This window comes from Brienomyrus brachyistius, chromosome 17, assembly GCF_023856365.1.
Source record: "Brienomyrus brachyistius isolate T26 chromosome 17, BBRACH_0.4, whole genome shotgun sequence".
Lineage (NCBI taxonomy): Eukaryota > Metazoa > Chordata > Actinopteri > Osteoglossiformes > Mormyridae > Brienomyrus > Brienomyrus brachyistius.
The window spans coordinates 2808242-2823468 of record NC_064549.1 but is presented as its reverse complement, the minus strand read 5'-3'; the positions used below and the strand labels follow the sequence as shown (position 1 = coordinate 2823468).

Below are 15227 nucleotides of genomic sequence, written 5' to 3'. Positions count from 1 at the left end.
TTATCCGTGCGCTACTTGTGTGTCTGTAACATAAAATGCGGTCGCGACTAAAAAATAAGCCATTTAAGTTTAAAGTACAGGGCTCATTAGGAAATCTCGATAGTGCTGGAAGTGGGTACGGTCCAGCGCACTTAACACAAAAATATTTGCTTATTTTCGCTTTGGGAAGAATGAACGTTTATTTAAAACATTTAAGTAGTAGTTGCACATTTTAAAAGTTCAGTCTGATGCCATGAATATATCTCGCGACTGGAGGAAGGTTCTTATTTCTAAACCCTGACTAGGTTTTGAGCGGGTGGGGAGGGGTTCGTCCTGGGGGGGGGGGGGGGGGGGGGGGCAGCTGTATAAGTAGCAGTGGTGGGTGATGGAGCAGCCAACGGGCAGACGATTTGAGCCGCACTGCCAGCGCATTCCGGCCGGGGTCTCTGGGCGGTCCGTAGCATTTATCCGCCCTCCTTCCTCACTGGCCGTACTCTGTCACCGCGGATTACACGGGGAATGACCAGCATCAGCCCTAAGCACTCAACATGCAGGGCAGCAGAAAGGAGCACCTCTACAAGGTGTTAGTGATCGGCGACTTGGGAGTGGGGAAGACCAGCATCATCAAGCGCTACGTGCAGCAGAGCTTCTCCCCCAACTACAGGGCCACAATCGGGGTGGATTTCGCCCTGAAGGTCCTCAACTGGGACACGGAGACCATCCGACTGCAGCTGTGGGACATCGCAGGTAGGGCGGTGAGGCCGGTGCGTTAGGAACCTTAGGGACGTTGCCGACAAGCTCCGTGCAACTTTGTTTAGAAGAGCAATCGATTGCAACTTATTCCTCAAAATGTTTTGTGCGATGTTAACAGACTACTTAGTCCAGCCAGCAACTTAGAAAAGTAAAATATTTGTATAGAGATTATGAAGGTAGAATGGGCGTCAGGTCTTTTAGTCAGTTTATAAGTATCCCGTCCATTGGAGTAATTTTGCAGTGTCACACCTGACTCATTTACTCCCTGTTTCCCAGTCTGATACTGTAATCTGGGATTTCCGAAGGCTGGTGGTTTCGGCCGCTTGATACCGTGAAACGCGTTTTGTTTGGCTTTCAACCCAGAAAATAGCAAGTCATACAATATTATATAATCTAATTGATCTTATGAAGTTATATAATTAATTCTGTGCATTAGTCTAAATTCTGGGTGCAGTTTATTGGTTATTTCGTGCATATTTCTCTTACTTTTGTTTTATGTATTTACACTTCTTTTATAAAGCGTTTTAAGTACCTTAAAGAATGAATAGTGATGATCACTTTTTTTAGAGATGATGATATTAACGTGTTATACACTTAAGTAAGGACTGAAGTACATTACAAATAAGATGTAACAAAGCAATTATCTAATAATGTATGTAGGAATTTGTAGATATTAATATTACTAATATATAATATATATAATACATTATTTATACATTATATATATATATATATATATATATAATATATAATGTATTTCTGCACAGTTTAGCCATACAGAGTGTTCAGTCAAGCTCAGCTGAATGCCCAGCAGTGTCATCTGAGTTGCGTATATGTAGGAAACCTCAAGCTCTCACATGAGGGTAAAAAATACAGATGAATACCCCCCCCCCCCAGGGGGAGAGGGGGGTGGCACTAACACCCCCCCACACAGCGGTATGTGTAAGTCATGTGTCTGAGACTCATGTGGAAGAGATCAGACCCTTTGGGGAGGGTCCACAACAGGAGTCATTGTAAATACAAACAGAGACTGTGCTCTGTAGACGCGCTGTGACTCTGTGTCATGACTCTGTGCTCTGACTCTGTGCTTGGACTCCATACCATACCATGCTGAGGCGCTGTCCTCAGCATGGTTCTGCCGGACTCACTGAGCACATTCCACCCAGTTAGGCCCCTCGGATTCCGGGGCCAGAGGCGAGGGCATTCAGTGTGAGAATGCAGAGTCTCCTGGGAGATACTGGATGGTCACCTGACCATCGGAGCAGAGAAACGGCCCAGAAAACAAACGGGAAACTGCTGCCCTGTGTGAGCGAAGCTGTGTGCGGCGTCAGCTGAGGGAATAAACCCACTTTCTGGCATATTTGAGCTATTTTGCACATGTTCTGGTCGGGTTAACCCCCGCCGGTGCGGGTCAGAGGACCCGCAGGCACAGGACTCTGCGAATCCCGAAACAGAGGCTGAAGGTTGAAACTCCCCCACCTCCATTGTGGAGCATCTAAATAAGGAAAAGCACACCTCATGTGCTGAGCGGCGCTGTGCGCTCGGATGTGCTTCTCACGGAGAAGGAATGTCTCTCCTGAGGGAATATCTGGAGGCCCGGGTTCTGCTCGGGTCCAGGCCCTGCAGGATACTTTCGGGTCAGTGTGGCAGCCTGTTTTAGGGAGGTGTCCGTTTTCCCCAGAATGATTTCGTTTGGCCTATTGAGTCCGCCATGGAAAATCCGCAAGCTGGATATGAGCTTCACACATTGTTCCCTAATGCACACTAATGCTGACTGTATTGCCACCCAAGAGAAAATGACCTTGAAGACACCTAGCATGGGATTTATTTTATGTGTTTGATTTTAAACAGTTTCATTTTATTGTGTCTTTTGGGTGTAATAGATGGTAAACAGCTTTTTAGTTGCTTAGTCTAGCTAAGAGGAAAGTGTTTTACGGGGTGCAGAGACCACATCGGGCACAAGTAGTGCGGAAAGGGAGGGGTCAGTCAGGGGGTACAATGGGTCTTACTGCCTATTTGATGTAGTCCTATTTTTCACCCCCCCATCCCCCAAGATTAACTCTTCAATATTAGTGAAGACCCAAATAGTGGTCAGAGCATCGAGTACTTATGGGCTGCCACATGACTCGGCCGTAGCTGTAATCCCCCCCAGACACAGATCACGAGACTGGAGTAGCAGAGGGGCTTAAGCTAGCATCCTGCTGCTCACACCTGACACGGGACCGTCTGGCCTTGCCGCTGCCCCCTGAGGGCCAGGAGGGCTAGAGGCGGGCAGCCCAGTCATGCTTGGAGCAGTCTACCTTCTGCCAAACAGCCATGTACCTTATTCATTTAGCAGTAAATGCAGCAGCTGCCGCTTGCGTTGTGTCACTCCAACTGTTAAACTGCATTCTGTGGGCAGGGTAGAGCTGATGACATCATAGTCATCTGAAAAATAAAGAAGGCTTCATACCTGTTCACTTTTCACTTCCAGTTATGACTCCAGTATCCGGCCTGAGAGTGGTGTAGAGATAAAGATCTCATAGAGCAGAACACATGACCAAGAGTTGCAAGACGGCCGATCGTGTGAGTTTCACGTGGTCAGGTCCATTCACTGAAAATAGCCGAAACTGTAAACGATAAGGAGTAGATAGTTGCAGTGGTCCGCAGAGTTGGACGACAGCCTTCAGTGGGCGCTGTCCCTCTCAGTATGTCAGGATTCTGTACCGGTGATCAGAAGGTTGCTGGTCTGAATCCTTGAATCGGCAGACTGGTATTGTGTTTGGGCTTTTGAGGTTCTTACTCCTCAGTTGCTCCAGCGTTGACAAACCTGTGGTCAGACCCAAATGGGATATGTGAAAGTAAGCATCCCAATATATAACATTTTTAGGGGGGGGGTCGTTTTCATAGATTCTCTTGTGTTTTTATGCCCTTCAAAGGTCAGGAGCGATTTGGCAACATGACCCGGGTGTACTACAGGGAGGCCACCGGTGCCTTCATCGTGTTCGACGTTACACGGCCCTCCACATTCGAGGCAGTCACCAAGTGGAAGGAGGACCTGGACTCCAAACTGAGTCTGCCAAACGGCAGAGGTGTTGCCGCGGTGCTGCTGGCCAACAAGTGTGACCAGGGCCGAGACGTGCTGACCAACAACGGCCTCAAGATGGAGCAGTTCTGCAAGGAGAACGGATTCGTGGGCTGGTTCGAGACCTCAGCCAAGGTACCGGAGCTCTTCTCGGCAGTGCCGGTCAACCCATGGGGCGACATTTCAGGGGGCGGCAAACGTTGCAAGTCAATTTCGCTTTGTCTTGGATGGGGGGTCCCAGCAGAAAGGGAACCTCACAAACCTGGACCGGTTCTGCCTTTCAGGCATGGTGTCTGTCATGCACGTTACTGAAAGTCGTTCAGCATGGACGTCCTGAAGATCACCTTAATATCCTAGCATCAAAATGCCCTTTAAGACATGGCAAGATAACCGCATGCATTGACTTTGCTTAAAGCGTGTAATTACTAAATTTGATTAATTATAGATTCGAAAGGTCTGCCAGCTGTATATTTAATACGGTGCTCTAATTCTTTGTATGATCACGGGATCCAGGGGACATTGGAGATCTGCATTTAGTTATAACGACTCACCTGAGCTGGTGTTGACTTCAACTTATGAGTGATTTTGCTGGAGCTTCCTAGGTGACCCGTGGAGGACATGCAGATTTGAGAGGGCCAGGTCAGGGGTGGGTCACAGCGATTTGGATCTTCTCAATTCACACGGACACTCTGGAGGCCATACGAAACGGAGTAAGGGTACTGAGCGGTCATACAAAGGTCAGAGGTCACGAAGGTCAAATAAGTGGTAGATGTTACATATAATTCCAATGTTTATGAGCTAGTAAAGTGCAGCCGTAGGGCTGTATGGGAGTCATGTGCCTCTACAGTGTGAGCAGGGAATGCTGCGTAACTGCAGGTTTGCGTTATAAAGTGTGACTCGAAGGTCAGCGTGAGCAGTGATTTGGGAGGGGGGGGGCTTCTGGTGGGTAGGTGGGCTGTGGAATGTTTCACCAAGGCTAAATATGAGGTTGGACTGGTGTGAAAAGTGGGGGGGGGGGAGCTTGCCGTTGTTGCCCTGCATACGGTGTTTCCAGCTGCTGTCAGTTGGTATTAGTGCTGAACTGTAACTAGTGCTGTGGGTGTTGGGAGGCATGTGGCTCAGCAGTTTAGGGCAGGTTAGTTTATTGTCTGTGATCACGTGGGTGTTGGTTCAAATCCCACCATTGACAGAATGTTGTCACCGTTGGCCCCTTATTCCCTACTGATCCTGGGACCAGCTCACCCTGCCTTCTCACTTCTCTGTCACCCTGGATAGAAGTATATCTAAAATACGTGGTTATGGTGATGCCTGTGGGTTGTGCTCCCCCCTTGCTTGTGTGTGACCCCCCCCCCTGGGTGCTCATGTCCCCCCACAGTCCAAAGTCACACGCTTTGCAGGAATGTTGTCTCTGGATTGCTTTCAGTCGCATTTTAATTAGATACTTTCCTTAATATTAGCAGCAGGTATGTGGAGGGGTAACGCAGAGTGGGCGTGACCCCTTTGAAGAGCTGAAGATGTTTAACAGGCCAAACCCCCCCCCCTCCACCGCCTTCCACCTCCCCACCCCTTTCCCAGCTAACCCCTGACAAAGAATCTCATGCATATTCAAGCTGCAGTTATCTCACCCACTCACACACTCACTCATGGCAGAATGAGTATCAGCCCGATTCATGAAGAATACCATTAAACACAATGCAATATGGATTGATTTTCATTTATTTGCAGTCGGTGAAATGAGTGCATTGGCCGTTATTAAATTAACCCCCAAACGAGGCAGGAACCACAGCGTGGAGTTAATGCTGTAGATGTTGATGTTTTTTGAGATCTGTACATATCGAGTAGACAGCCGTGGTCGTGTGCATCCTGTCACAGGGACATGCGAGGTACCATCTGGTTCCTTAGCAACCAGGACCTACTGTAGGCTGTAGCGTGGCGTCACTGCCGGGCCAGGGAGTTCCTCCTGAACTGGGGCAGAGTGTCACTGGGTTTCTGGGTGTGGGTGCTGCCGGTCTCCCAGTGGCCTGGTTTCCGCTAGCCAGCCGTGACGGTCTGCGATCTTCACTGAGTTCAGTGGCTTTTCTCATCTCCAAGAGGCAGCAGTGCCAGTGATTCCGGTCCTATGTGTCACTGACAGTCCCCCGAGGAAGAACATTTTATGTTTTTTGTATTTTAATCCCGTTTCAAGTACAGATCAAACGCTGGCTGTCATTCTTCGTTCAAAGTCTTCGTTTGGTGAAGCTGTCAGGACCCAGAGACCCAGAGCCGGGGGCCCCGTCCGGTGTTTGTGGACCACGAGGAGTTTAATTCCCACTTTCTCTCGTGTCTCTCGGCAGGAGAACATTAACATTGACGAGGCCGCCGGCTGCCTGGTGAAGCACATCATCGCCAACGAGAAGGACATCCTGCGGTCTGAGGAGCGAGACGCAGTGAAGCCACTACAGGAAGCCCAGACCAGCAGCTCCTGCTCAGGATGCTTTCGGATGTAGAAGGGGAGGCGGGACCGCGGGACGGGGGGGACAGGCAAAGCTCGACAAGGTGGAGAATACCTCACTACTCACTGTTTTAACCACAGACTCCACTGTCACAGCAGCTCTGGGATGTCGATCTTCCTGTCTCAAGACGGAAAGGACGCTTGTATGACATGTGAACATTTTGTTATCAAGCCGGTAACCTGCGGACACACTTCCACATTGCTGGGTATCGTCCAGCCTGGGGGTTTCGGAGGGTGGGGGGGGGGGGGGGCGGCGCCACGAGAACCTCAGTTCTATCATGTCTTCTCCATCTCCCTCAATAAACGCCACTTAAACATCCTTAAACAGTGAGATATTCCTTTAGCCATCGCCGAGCCCCGCGGAGAGCGAGCAGCGGCATTTGGCCGCGGCCTTTGTCTCGTCCGGCCTGACCGGTCCGCGCTCGTCTGTATGAGGTCCTGCTGGTGGCGGATGGCTTCAGTCCGGCAGCGTCGCAGCTCCTAGGCCTCCTAGCGCCACTGAGTCTTGGTATCCATGGATACCGTCTTAATGAAGGAGATTATTTTTAGATGTTGGGGGAGCTTTCAGGTCCTCCTAAGGTAGAAGCACCACTATAGGTGCCCTGGGAGATAGCTGGCGTGGAGCCAGATGGCAGGGGTCATCGGTGACCCCCCCCAGCTCACCTGCCCCCATGGACATAAGTAGATCACAAGAATTGGAGATAATGACATAAATACTTTGCTCTGTCCTGGGGAGCTAAGATGGGTGTTCCGTTTAAGACAGGCAGTGAGACCCATATTTCATTTTCTATGGCAATATTTATTTTCAATAGGTTCCTATGAGTGACTATGACATTAGGCGTGTGTGTGTGCGTGTGTGTGTGTGTGTGTGCGTGTGTGTGTGTGTGTGTGTGTGTGTGTGTCCTTGTGGACTACGTCTTGGCTGCTTCCCAGCAGCCTTCCTTTGCACTCCAAAGCATAAAGGAAAACCCACTGTCAGAACACATCAAAACAGCCCTTGACTGATTCACGATCGACACTTTTACTTCTAATGGACCTCGGTCCTTTTATTTATTTGTGTCAGTTTTTAATCCTACGCAGCATAAATCATGCAAACGCAGCACACTGGGGGTCCTGTTAAAGTATCACACTGGATAGTCCAGGATCGAATCTCTCTTGGTTCTGATTCGTGTGTCTGAATCATCAGATACCCACATCAAGCTACATGTCACATTTATTCATCTGCCGAAGAAAAGTGTGGCTTTTTCGGTACCTTCTTGCTTGTGAAGATGGCATATTGACGTGGACAGTCACGCATTTAGCCGATGTAACACGGCCCAGTATGTAGCGGCGGGTGGGAAGTGCAGCGTGTCCCATCCCATTAAACCCTGTGGAAATTCTCGCCTTCCTTTCACTTTCATTTCTTCCCCTCTTTCTGAAAGTCATACTGGAATTTGACAGCCGATATTTAGTCTTGCTGCAGCGTTTCAGGACACGCGACGCCAACCTGGTCTCGTATTAGCATACGAGACAGACCGACCCAGTCACTGAGGGGGGGGGGGCAACATAACGAGGGTGTGTGTTCTCCTCTGCCAACTCCGCCATTTTTTTTTTTCACGGTCTGTCACCAGACGCCACGCTGGCTGATTTCACTGCTTCCTGCCCCCCCTTCAGCTTTGCAGTGTGTCCTACCTGTCCAATAGCCAATGATTCTGCTCCGCATGCATGCCATTGTGGAAATTTGAAAGCTGCTTACAAGCAGCATGAAAGCAGAGGGAGGCGATTCAGAAATAATTCAGCAACGCGGCAAATGCTTTGAACATGAAAGCATGTGTGTTTCTTTGGATATTTCCAAGTCACGTTCATTCTTTGTAATCTCTGAAGCTATCGTGGCTAACAGGTAAAACTTAATCCAGCGTTGTTCTTAAGTTAATGTGTAATCCGTCATTCAGAAGTTACTGAACAGCTGCTTGGTTTTGACCGAAACTGCGATTAATACTGAGTGGATATTAGCAGGGAATTCTCAGTGAACCTCATGTCTCCTATGATCTCTCCGGTTGTCCTGCACATGTCTGCTGCTCCTATGAATAAAGTTTTTTTTTCAGCTTTTATTTTTGGTTCCTGATGAAGCATGTGACGGCTGTCGGTCCGGACTTCAGCTTGCTCTAGGGGACAGGCAGAGGTGTCTCCCGTCGACATGCACCCAGCAAACATGCCACGGCCTCAATCGGCAGGAATTCCTCTAATAGCAGCGAGGAAAGTGCTCAGCGCTCTGATACCCAGAGGCAGGCTGAATCTCCTTCAGGCTCCCTGCACCATCGCCTCGACCGGGAACGCCATTTTCCGGAGCATTATCTCTCTCTCTCTCTCTCTCTCTCTCTCTCTCTCTCTCCACAGGCTCAAAATATGCACAAAGTATATGATTCTAATTGCAACCACCTGACATGGAGTTTTGCACCAGACACAGGAAATAGACTGCACAGGAAATAGACTGCACAGGAAATAGACTGCACAGGAAATGCACGATGCAGTAAATTCACTGGGCAGGAAATATACTGCATGGGAAATGCACAGCTCAGGAAACACACCACACAGAAAACTCAGGAGATGCTCTGCAGGCTGACTGCTTCATCCTAAAGCATAATGAAGTTTCACAAAACTGCTGCCTGATTGCAGTCAGATGCAGTCATAGAGCTTTCAGTGTTAATGGCAGCTTCCTTGTTCCTGCTACATGTATTCACTGATTATTTATTCAGCCAGCATGTATGCTGCTAATTGCACTTTTGTAACGACAATGTGTGGACTACAGAATTGGCAACCACCCCCCAGCCCTGTCCTCTGAGACAGGCTACATCTCCCAATCACAGCAGCTAATTGGCTGTTTACTTTCAGCACCAATTTTTATTATCACTGTCAGCTCCCACAACATAATTAGCGATTTTTGATATTATACTGTTTATCTTGAAATGTTTAATACTGTTTTTGCAAGTTGTACACAGGATTTATCAATTATAGTGATGTCGACTGTGGGAGGTGATGTTCAGTCACTTAATGTGTGTCTCTTTTCGGGGCACGTCGGAAAGAACTCCCCAGGACCCCCCCCCCCCCCCCCCCCCCCCCCGAGAATGGGACTCCCGCACCGTCTGCCGCAGCCTCGTCTCCACTTCCCCTAATGATGAGCACTGGCTGGGTGCTCTCTCACCTCTATCATGTCTCTCTCTGTCCCCCCCCCCAAGTGCCCCCCCCCAAGCCTCAGTTATCACCTGTCACTCTCATCAGACGCATGTTTACCGAAGGACTTTTCCTTCCCATTCTGCTCCCATTTCAGAAGCTCTGTCTCTAATTCCTGCTCTTTTAGGGGAACGTGCCGCTTGGTCTCTCTTTGTCACCCCAAAACGCTGCTTACATGAAGTATGAATTACCGTCCCAGTGCCTAGATGACAGGTTATTCAGGAGTGTCGATGCAGCGCCATTCTGCTGCATAATGCGATTACGCAGTGAGCCGTGTCCTGAGTGGGCTGCCTTTCTTCATCCGCAGTGACTTTGAGGAAGGAATCCCCACTGCTTACAGACACTTTCCTTATAAACGATAAGAGCTACACTGTGAATCGGTGGCCTTAACCCCAACTGTTTCGCATGTGATACGTTCTTAAAGATCTCTCTCCTGCAAATACTGAAGGCTGCACGTCCTTTTGTGTCTGGGCGCTGACATATCCTTCAATTCGGCATATATTTTGTAATAAACCTCCGGAAGATGACTGCTCAATCTCATCAGTGCCCTTCCTTAACTCCTCCCCCTGCTTTTGAATGCTTCATTGATACAAAGTCATGCACTCAACACGTCTCCAGGTGGCAGGAGCCCTGCACGGCGTCCAGTGAGCCTGCAGAACAGGAACAGAGAGACTCAGCAGGACCAGCGAATGGTATTTAAAAACCAAGCATGTGGACATGAGCGAAAAAGAGAGGAATCATGCTGCTTTTACCAAAGCATTTTGTAGGAAGGAGCCGTGACACAATACACTGTGTCCCAGCTGTTGTGTTGCTGGGCAAGACTTTAATTACATTTCAAAATTTTATTTAACAAGCCAGAAAAATTATTTCTATTATTATTTTAACCTTAATTACTGTATTTCCTATTGTGTTATGAACCTTAAGGTCCATGTCAAACAAACAATTATCATGCGTATTTACGTATTTATTTGCCATTAGTGGATTTCTTGACTAGGCCTCAAACAAATTAAATTAATTCAATTAATATCTTAGTCACGGGTAATGAAGAGCCCAGCTAACTTACAACCAGCATTCCCCACTGCACTGGTTGATTCCAGCCTACAAATGCTGCTCCTGAATTCTGACCCAGCCATCGACTCCCTCGGTCTCTCCCTGCTTCCATTCTGCGACACCAGCGACTGCATTTCCCAACAAGCACATTTATGTTTCGTGCGGATGCAGTGGATTATGGGAACTCTTTCCAGCATCTGAGGACCACGACGGTATCAGTGAGGAAAATATATTGGGATCCGCTTCGCGTCGACAGCGCCAGAGCGTCTGGAAGACTGAGCTGGAATTCCAGCGAAGCGAAGCTGATCTCTCTCTCTATCAAAAAAGCGGCAATTTCATCAGACACCGCAGGAGATCCCAGCCTCCCATTCATGCTGTCATGGTCTGAAAATACAAAGGCATTGCTCCTCGAACCTGAACATGACAATGAAATTCAAGGAATGGCTTGACTCATCAGGAAGAATCACGTGTGTCTAACAGAACCCTGTGAAGCCTGTAAACAGACACGCCCCCTAACAGGGAATTCCGTATTACACTCCTGTACATAATAATTATAACAATTATTAAAGTTCACACGATGTGACTTCCTGTTTCTCCCTGAATGGAGGTTTACAGCTGTATGTATTCAGGAAGCCATTCTCTCCCAGGTGCTTTGTTTTACCATCCCCCAAAAGGCAAAAAGAATCGATTTCCCAAACACATAGAAGTAAATTAAAGTTAGGGGAACAGAGAAGTGATTTGTAGAGAGAGCAGTCTGCTGATGTTCAGCTGAGAAAAGCTGCGATGAATAAAACAATGCAGGCAGAGAATCAGAATACCTTACAGACACTTTGCCCTTAATTAAAATTATTTCTCGACGAGCTCCGGCTGATCTATAAACAAACAACAGTACCCGGCTGTTCCTGTGATGGTGCACATTTTAAATAAGGTGTTTATTTTAGGAAGAGCTCTTTTAAAACATCAAGCTGAGAAGAAAAAATGAAAAAAGCCACCTGGATTGCAGCACTGGCGTCTTACACTGTATCTGACTGCAGGTGTCTGGTGCTAAGGGCCAGCTGGGCTGTTGCACTGAAACCTTACACTGCATTTAACTGCAGGTCCTGGTGCTAAGGGCCAGCTGGGCTGCGGCACTGACGCCTTACACTGCATTTAACTGCAGGTCCTGGTGCTAAGGGCCAGCTGGACTGCGGCACTGACGCCTTACACTGCATTTAACGGCAGGTGTCTGGTGCTAAGGGCCAGCTGGGCTGTGGCACTGACACCTTACACTGCATTTAACTGCAGGTCCTGGTGCTAAGGGCCAGCTGGGCTGCAGCACTGACACCTTACACTGCGTTTGACTGCGGGTGTCTGCTGCTAAGGGCCAGCTGGGCTGCAGTACCGACGCCTTACACTGCGTCTGACTGCAGATACTGATAATGCTATCAGTTTTATAGTTTGAATTTATCAATTATCCACTCCAGATGTTCTTGACTGGTCACAGATTCCAACAGACATGCAATCAAGTTTAGACTTTGAGGGTTTAATGATACTCAATTTTGCCCAATGTCAGTAAGCCTGAATTAATGCAAGAATTATGTTCTGACAGAGATCGTTTTCTCCAACATTATGGATGGCTAATTGTTAATTAGCAAAAGCCATAAAACACAGAATGGACAGACATAAGGGCCTCGTACTATTATTTCAGCCTGTAATGTCGAATAAATTTATCTGCACTATTTCTGATTCTCCACAGATTTGAAAATAATCCATTTAATGCTCATATAGTCTGAGTTGGGAAAACGTTTTAACAGATTTATGAAACGTAAAATATTAATAGTGCACGTCCACTGTCCTTGCATGGATTCATGTGTTGTTCAGTATTTCATACGATCCCCACAGCACGTTCTCTGAGTTAGCGAGGTGTGACCGACTGCCTTTCGCAATGCACAGGGAAATACCAGCCACCCCCTACCCAGTAACAACCCCCCCTGCCCCAGGCTGGTGTCCTGACTGTAAGGAGACTGTACCGCAGTAAACCCAGCCCCTGATAGCATGAACCCCTGCTGGAATCTAGCCCTCGTTGCCAGATGCACTCAGGCTACCTGCGTTCTGTGTCTCACCGGCGCCCTTCCCTGGATCAGGTGGCACACTGCATCCTCTGCCCAGCTCCCACCTTCTTCACTGCCCTCAGCACACTGCCGCAGGGGCGCCATCTAGCAGCCGCATCCCGGCAGTGCAGCTTGAGCATGGCGACACAGTTGGGTTGTTGCTGTTTTCAGGGACGGTCCCTCATTCTGCTGAATTTTTCACACCACTATTAATACTCTTGTGAAGAGGACGGGAGGAGTCCGTGCGCCACAGAGCATAACGTCGCACGAGCACTGAACCTGCACACATCACACTCTCGATGGCTCCGTCGAGGCCGTAGGAGGCTGAGGTTTCGGCAGCGTCACAGAACATTCACTCCCACGTCTTCCTGTTGAAAACACAAATCCTCCTTAAAGGTTAGTGATACTGCGGGGTAAGACTCGCAGTTAACTGTATCTTGCAAGTGCAAAAATACCTGCTGCTACTGCTAACCTCGCTACCGGCTCCATGGATACTGCCAGGGCTATTAGCAGAGCCCTCAGCATGGCGCCCCCTGCTGCTAATGTTGACAGTGAAGGGAAACAGAGACGTGCCGGGATTTTAGACACTCTGTGAGCCTTGCGTCTTCACCAGCTGTTTGGTGCCTTTGAATGCGGTAGACAGGCTCACAAGGCCAGGAGTGCCCCCTCCCCCCCAAAAAAAAAAAAAAACGGAGGACAGGAGGAGGAGGGAGGAGGACGAGAGTTCTGAGGATGGCGGCACGCAGGCACCGGGTATGGGGGAGTAGTCACGCGGAGCCGTCACCATGGCAACGGGGTGCCGTGGCATTCCTCAGCTGTCTCCGGATTCTTCTGGATCAGTGCGTTCCCACAGCCTCCCTCTGGCCACCTTCTAGATGGGAGACGCCTAGGAATAACTGAATGGGCGCCATGGCCACTACGAACGCCAGCGCACAGATAAATTCTGTTGCACAGCACAAACCCATGAATGCAGGTGTGTCCTGCAGCCACCCTCATTGTATTCACAGCAGGCATATGACCTCTAAGGTCTGCCAAGGGTCAAACCTTATCTCAATCCTAAGGCTGAGATTCTGTCCCAAACAAGTCTCATTCACACACGAACCTTGAAGACTGCACTGGAAATGCAACCAATCGGCACAGGGCACCTCACATCTAACCAATGACAAGGAAGGTAGCCGGCTGGAGCGGCTCATTTATCAGCAGGGGGGGGGGGGGGTCAGGCATTATGGTAATTAAAGCCTCTGATTGGCCGCGGGGCTACTCTCAGATCTCCTACCCAAAAAAAAATCGCTTACAAAAGGCTCCAAAATCTCTGGATGCTGGAGATCAGCTAAATGGGAGAAAAGTGGATTTTACTGGGTTTTATTTCACGGTAGGGAAGCGTTCATTCAGCTATTAATATCACCACAATATGCTTTACAGCATCACTGTAACAAGTGTCATTAAAATAACAACCAGAATGGGATGTTTTATAATAAGATGTCTAATTTCATGATTATTTAAATAAGAACTTGATGTTTTTTCAGAACAGGAAGCTTGACTAATTTGGATGTACTTTTTCAGGAAAGAAATGAAAGGCAGCAGCTGAAGGACAGGCAGTGTTTCTGAGCTGCAGTGCGGCTGTCTGGCTTGATGGTGCCGGTCTGCGGGATTTGGACACTTTTCATGTCCTACACGAGCTGTCAGGGTCTTTCCCAGACCTGATGGGCCGTCAGGCATGACATGGGTGATATGGACACGAAACACCTCTCTGTGTCTGGCAAAGTGCCTGTTTGGCTACTTCGTTAAGGTCGTTAGGTGGATAGAGTGCTGGTGTTCATTAAGGCAGGGTGAGGTTATGGGGGGGGGGCTGCCTAGTGATAGGAAGAATGGGAATCGAGAGCTCAATTAATCCGCCTCTCATTGGTCACTTGGATAAGCCAATCAGAGATTGACTTCACGTGCCAGTCCCACGTCCAAAGCGTCACAGAGCCCGAACAAGAGCGCCCCCCAGTGGGAAGGCCATATTTCTAACCATGCCGCCCAGTCAGGTGTTGTGGGACGCTGCTCTGACTGTGGAGAATGTGGGGAAATACGGAATGGCAGATGACGAACCCTGTGCTTTAGGGCGACTTCAGGACGGTGCTCTTCCGATGTGGGACTTAAATAAAGGAGTTCTGAGCACCAAATAACCAGCAGACAATAAGAGACAGCCCCTTCTCAGCTGAATGAGCTTCACTCCCAGGGCGGAATGCTTCATCAGACCTGAGGGCACTCAGACGACACTCACAACGTATGAGGACCATCGTCAGCAGGCTCTCTAATCCTGGGCAAACCTGCATGGTTTACAACATTGTCAGAATGCTTACTTTACCCCCCCAGCCAACACCTGCCCACACATCTGGATTGATAAGAGACAACCAGGTAATAAGCCAGATGTGTAGCGTTAACCTTATGCCAGAGGGCTAGTTAAATATCCAGGTTATTTGCGGCTGGCATTTGAGCCTCCCGAGGCTCCTCCTCTCATTTTCTCTCTTGTGCTGCAGCCAAAACAAACCCCATAAACACTCGAGTAAATCAGGTAGATACAAGCATTGGCTAGAACCAACAT

General features: G+C 48.7%; 1 protein-coding gene across 1 annotated transcript; it reads left to right on the top strand.

Annotated features, from left to right (window-relative positions):
* Positions 1 to 397: 397 nt before the first annotated feature.
* Positions 398 to 6503, top strand: rab38a (RAB38a, member RAS oncogene family). Its single transcript, XM_048980919.1, has 3 exons — positions 398 to 726; positions 3651 to 3931; positions 6130 to 6503. The coding sequence occupies exons 1-3, from the start codon at positions 528 to 530 to the stop codon at positions 6280 to 6282; spliced, it is 633 nt and encodes a 210-aa protein (XP_048836876.1). The 5' UTR covers positions 398 to 527; the 3' UTR covers positions 6283 to 6503.
* Positions 6504 to 15227: the final 8724 nt, after the last annotated feature.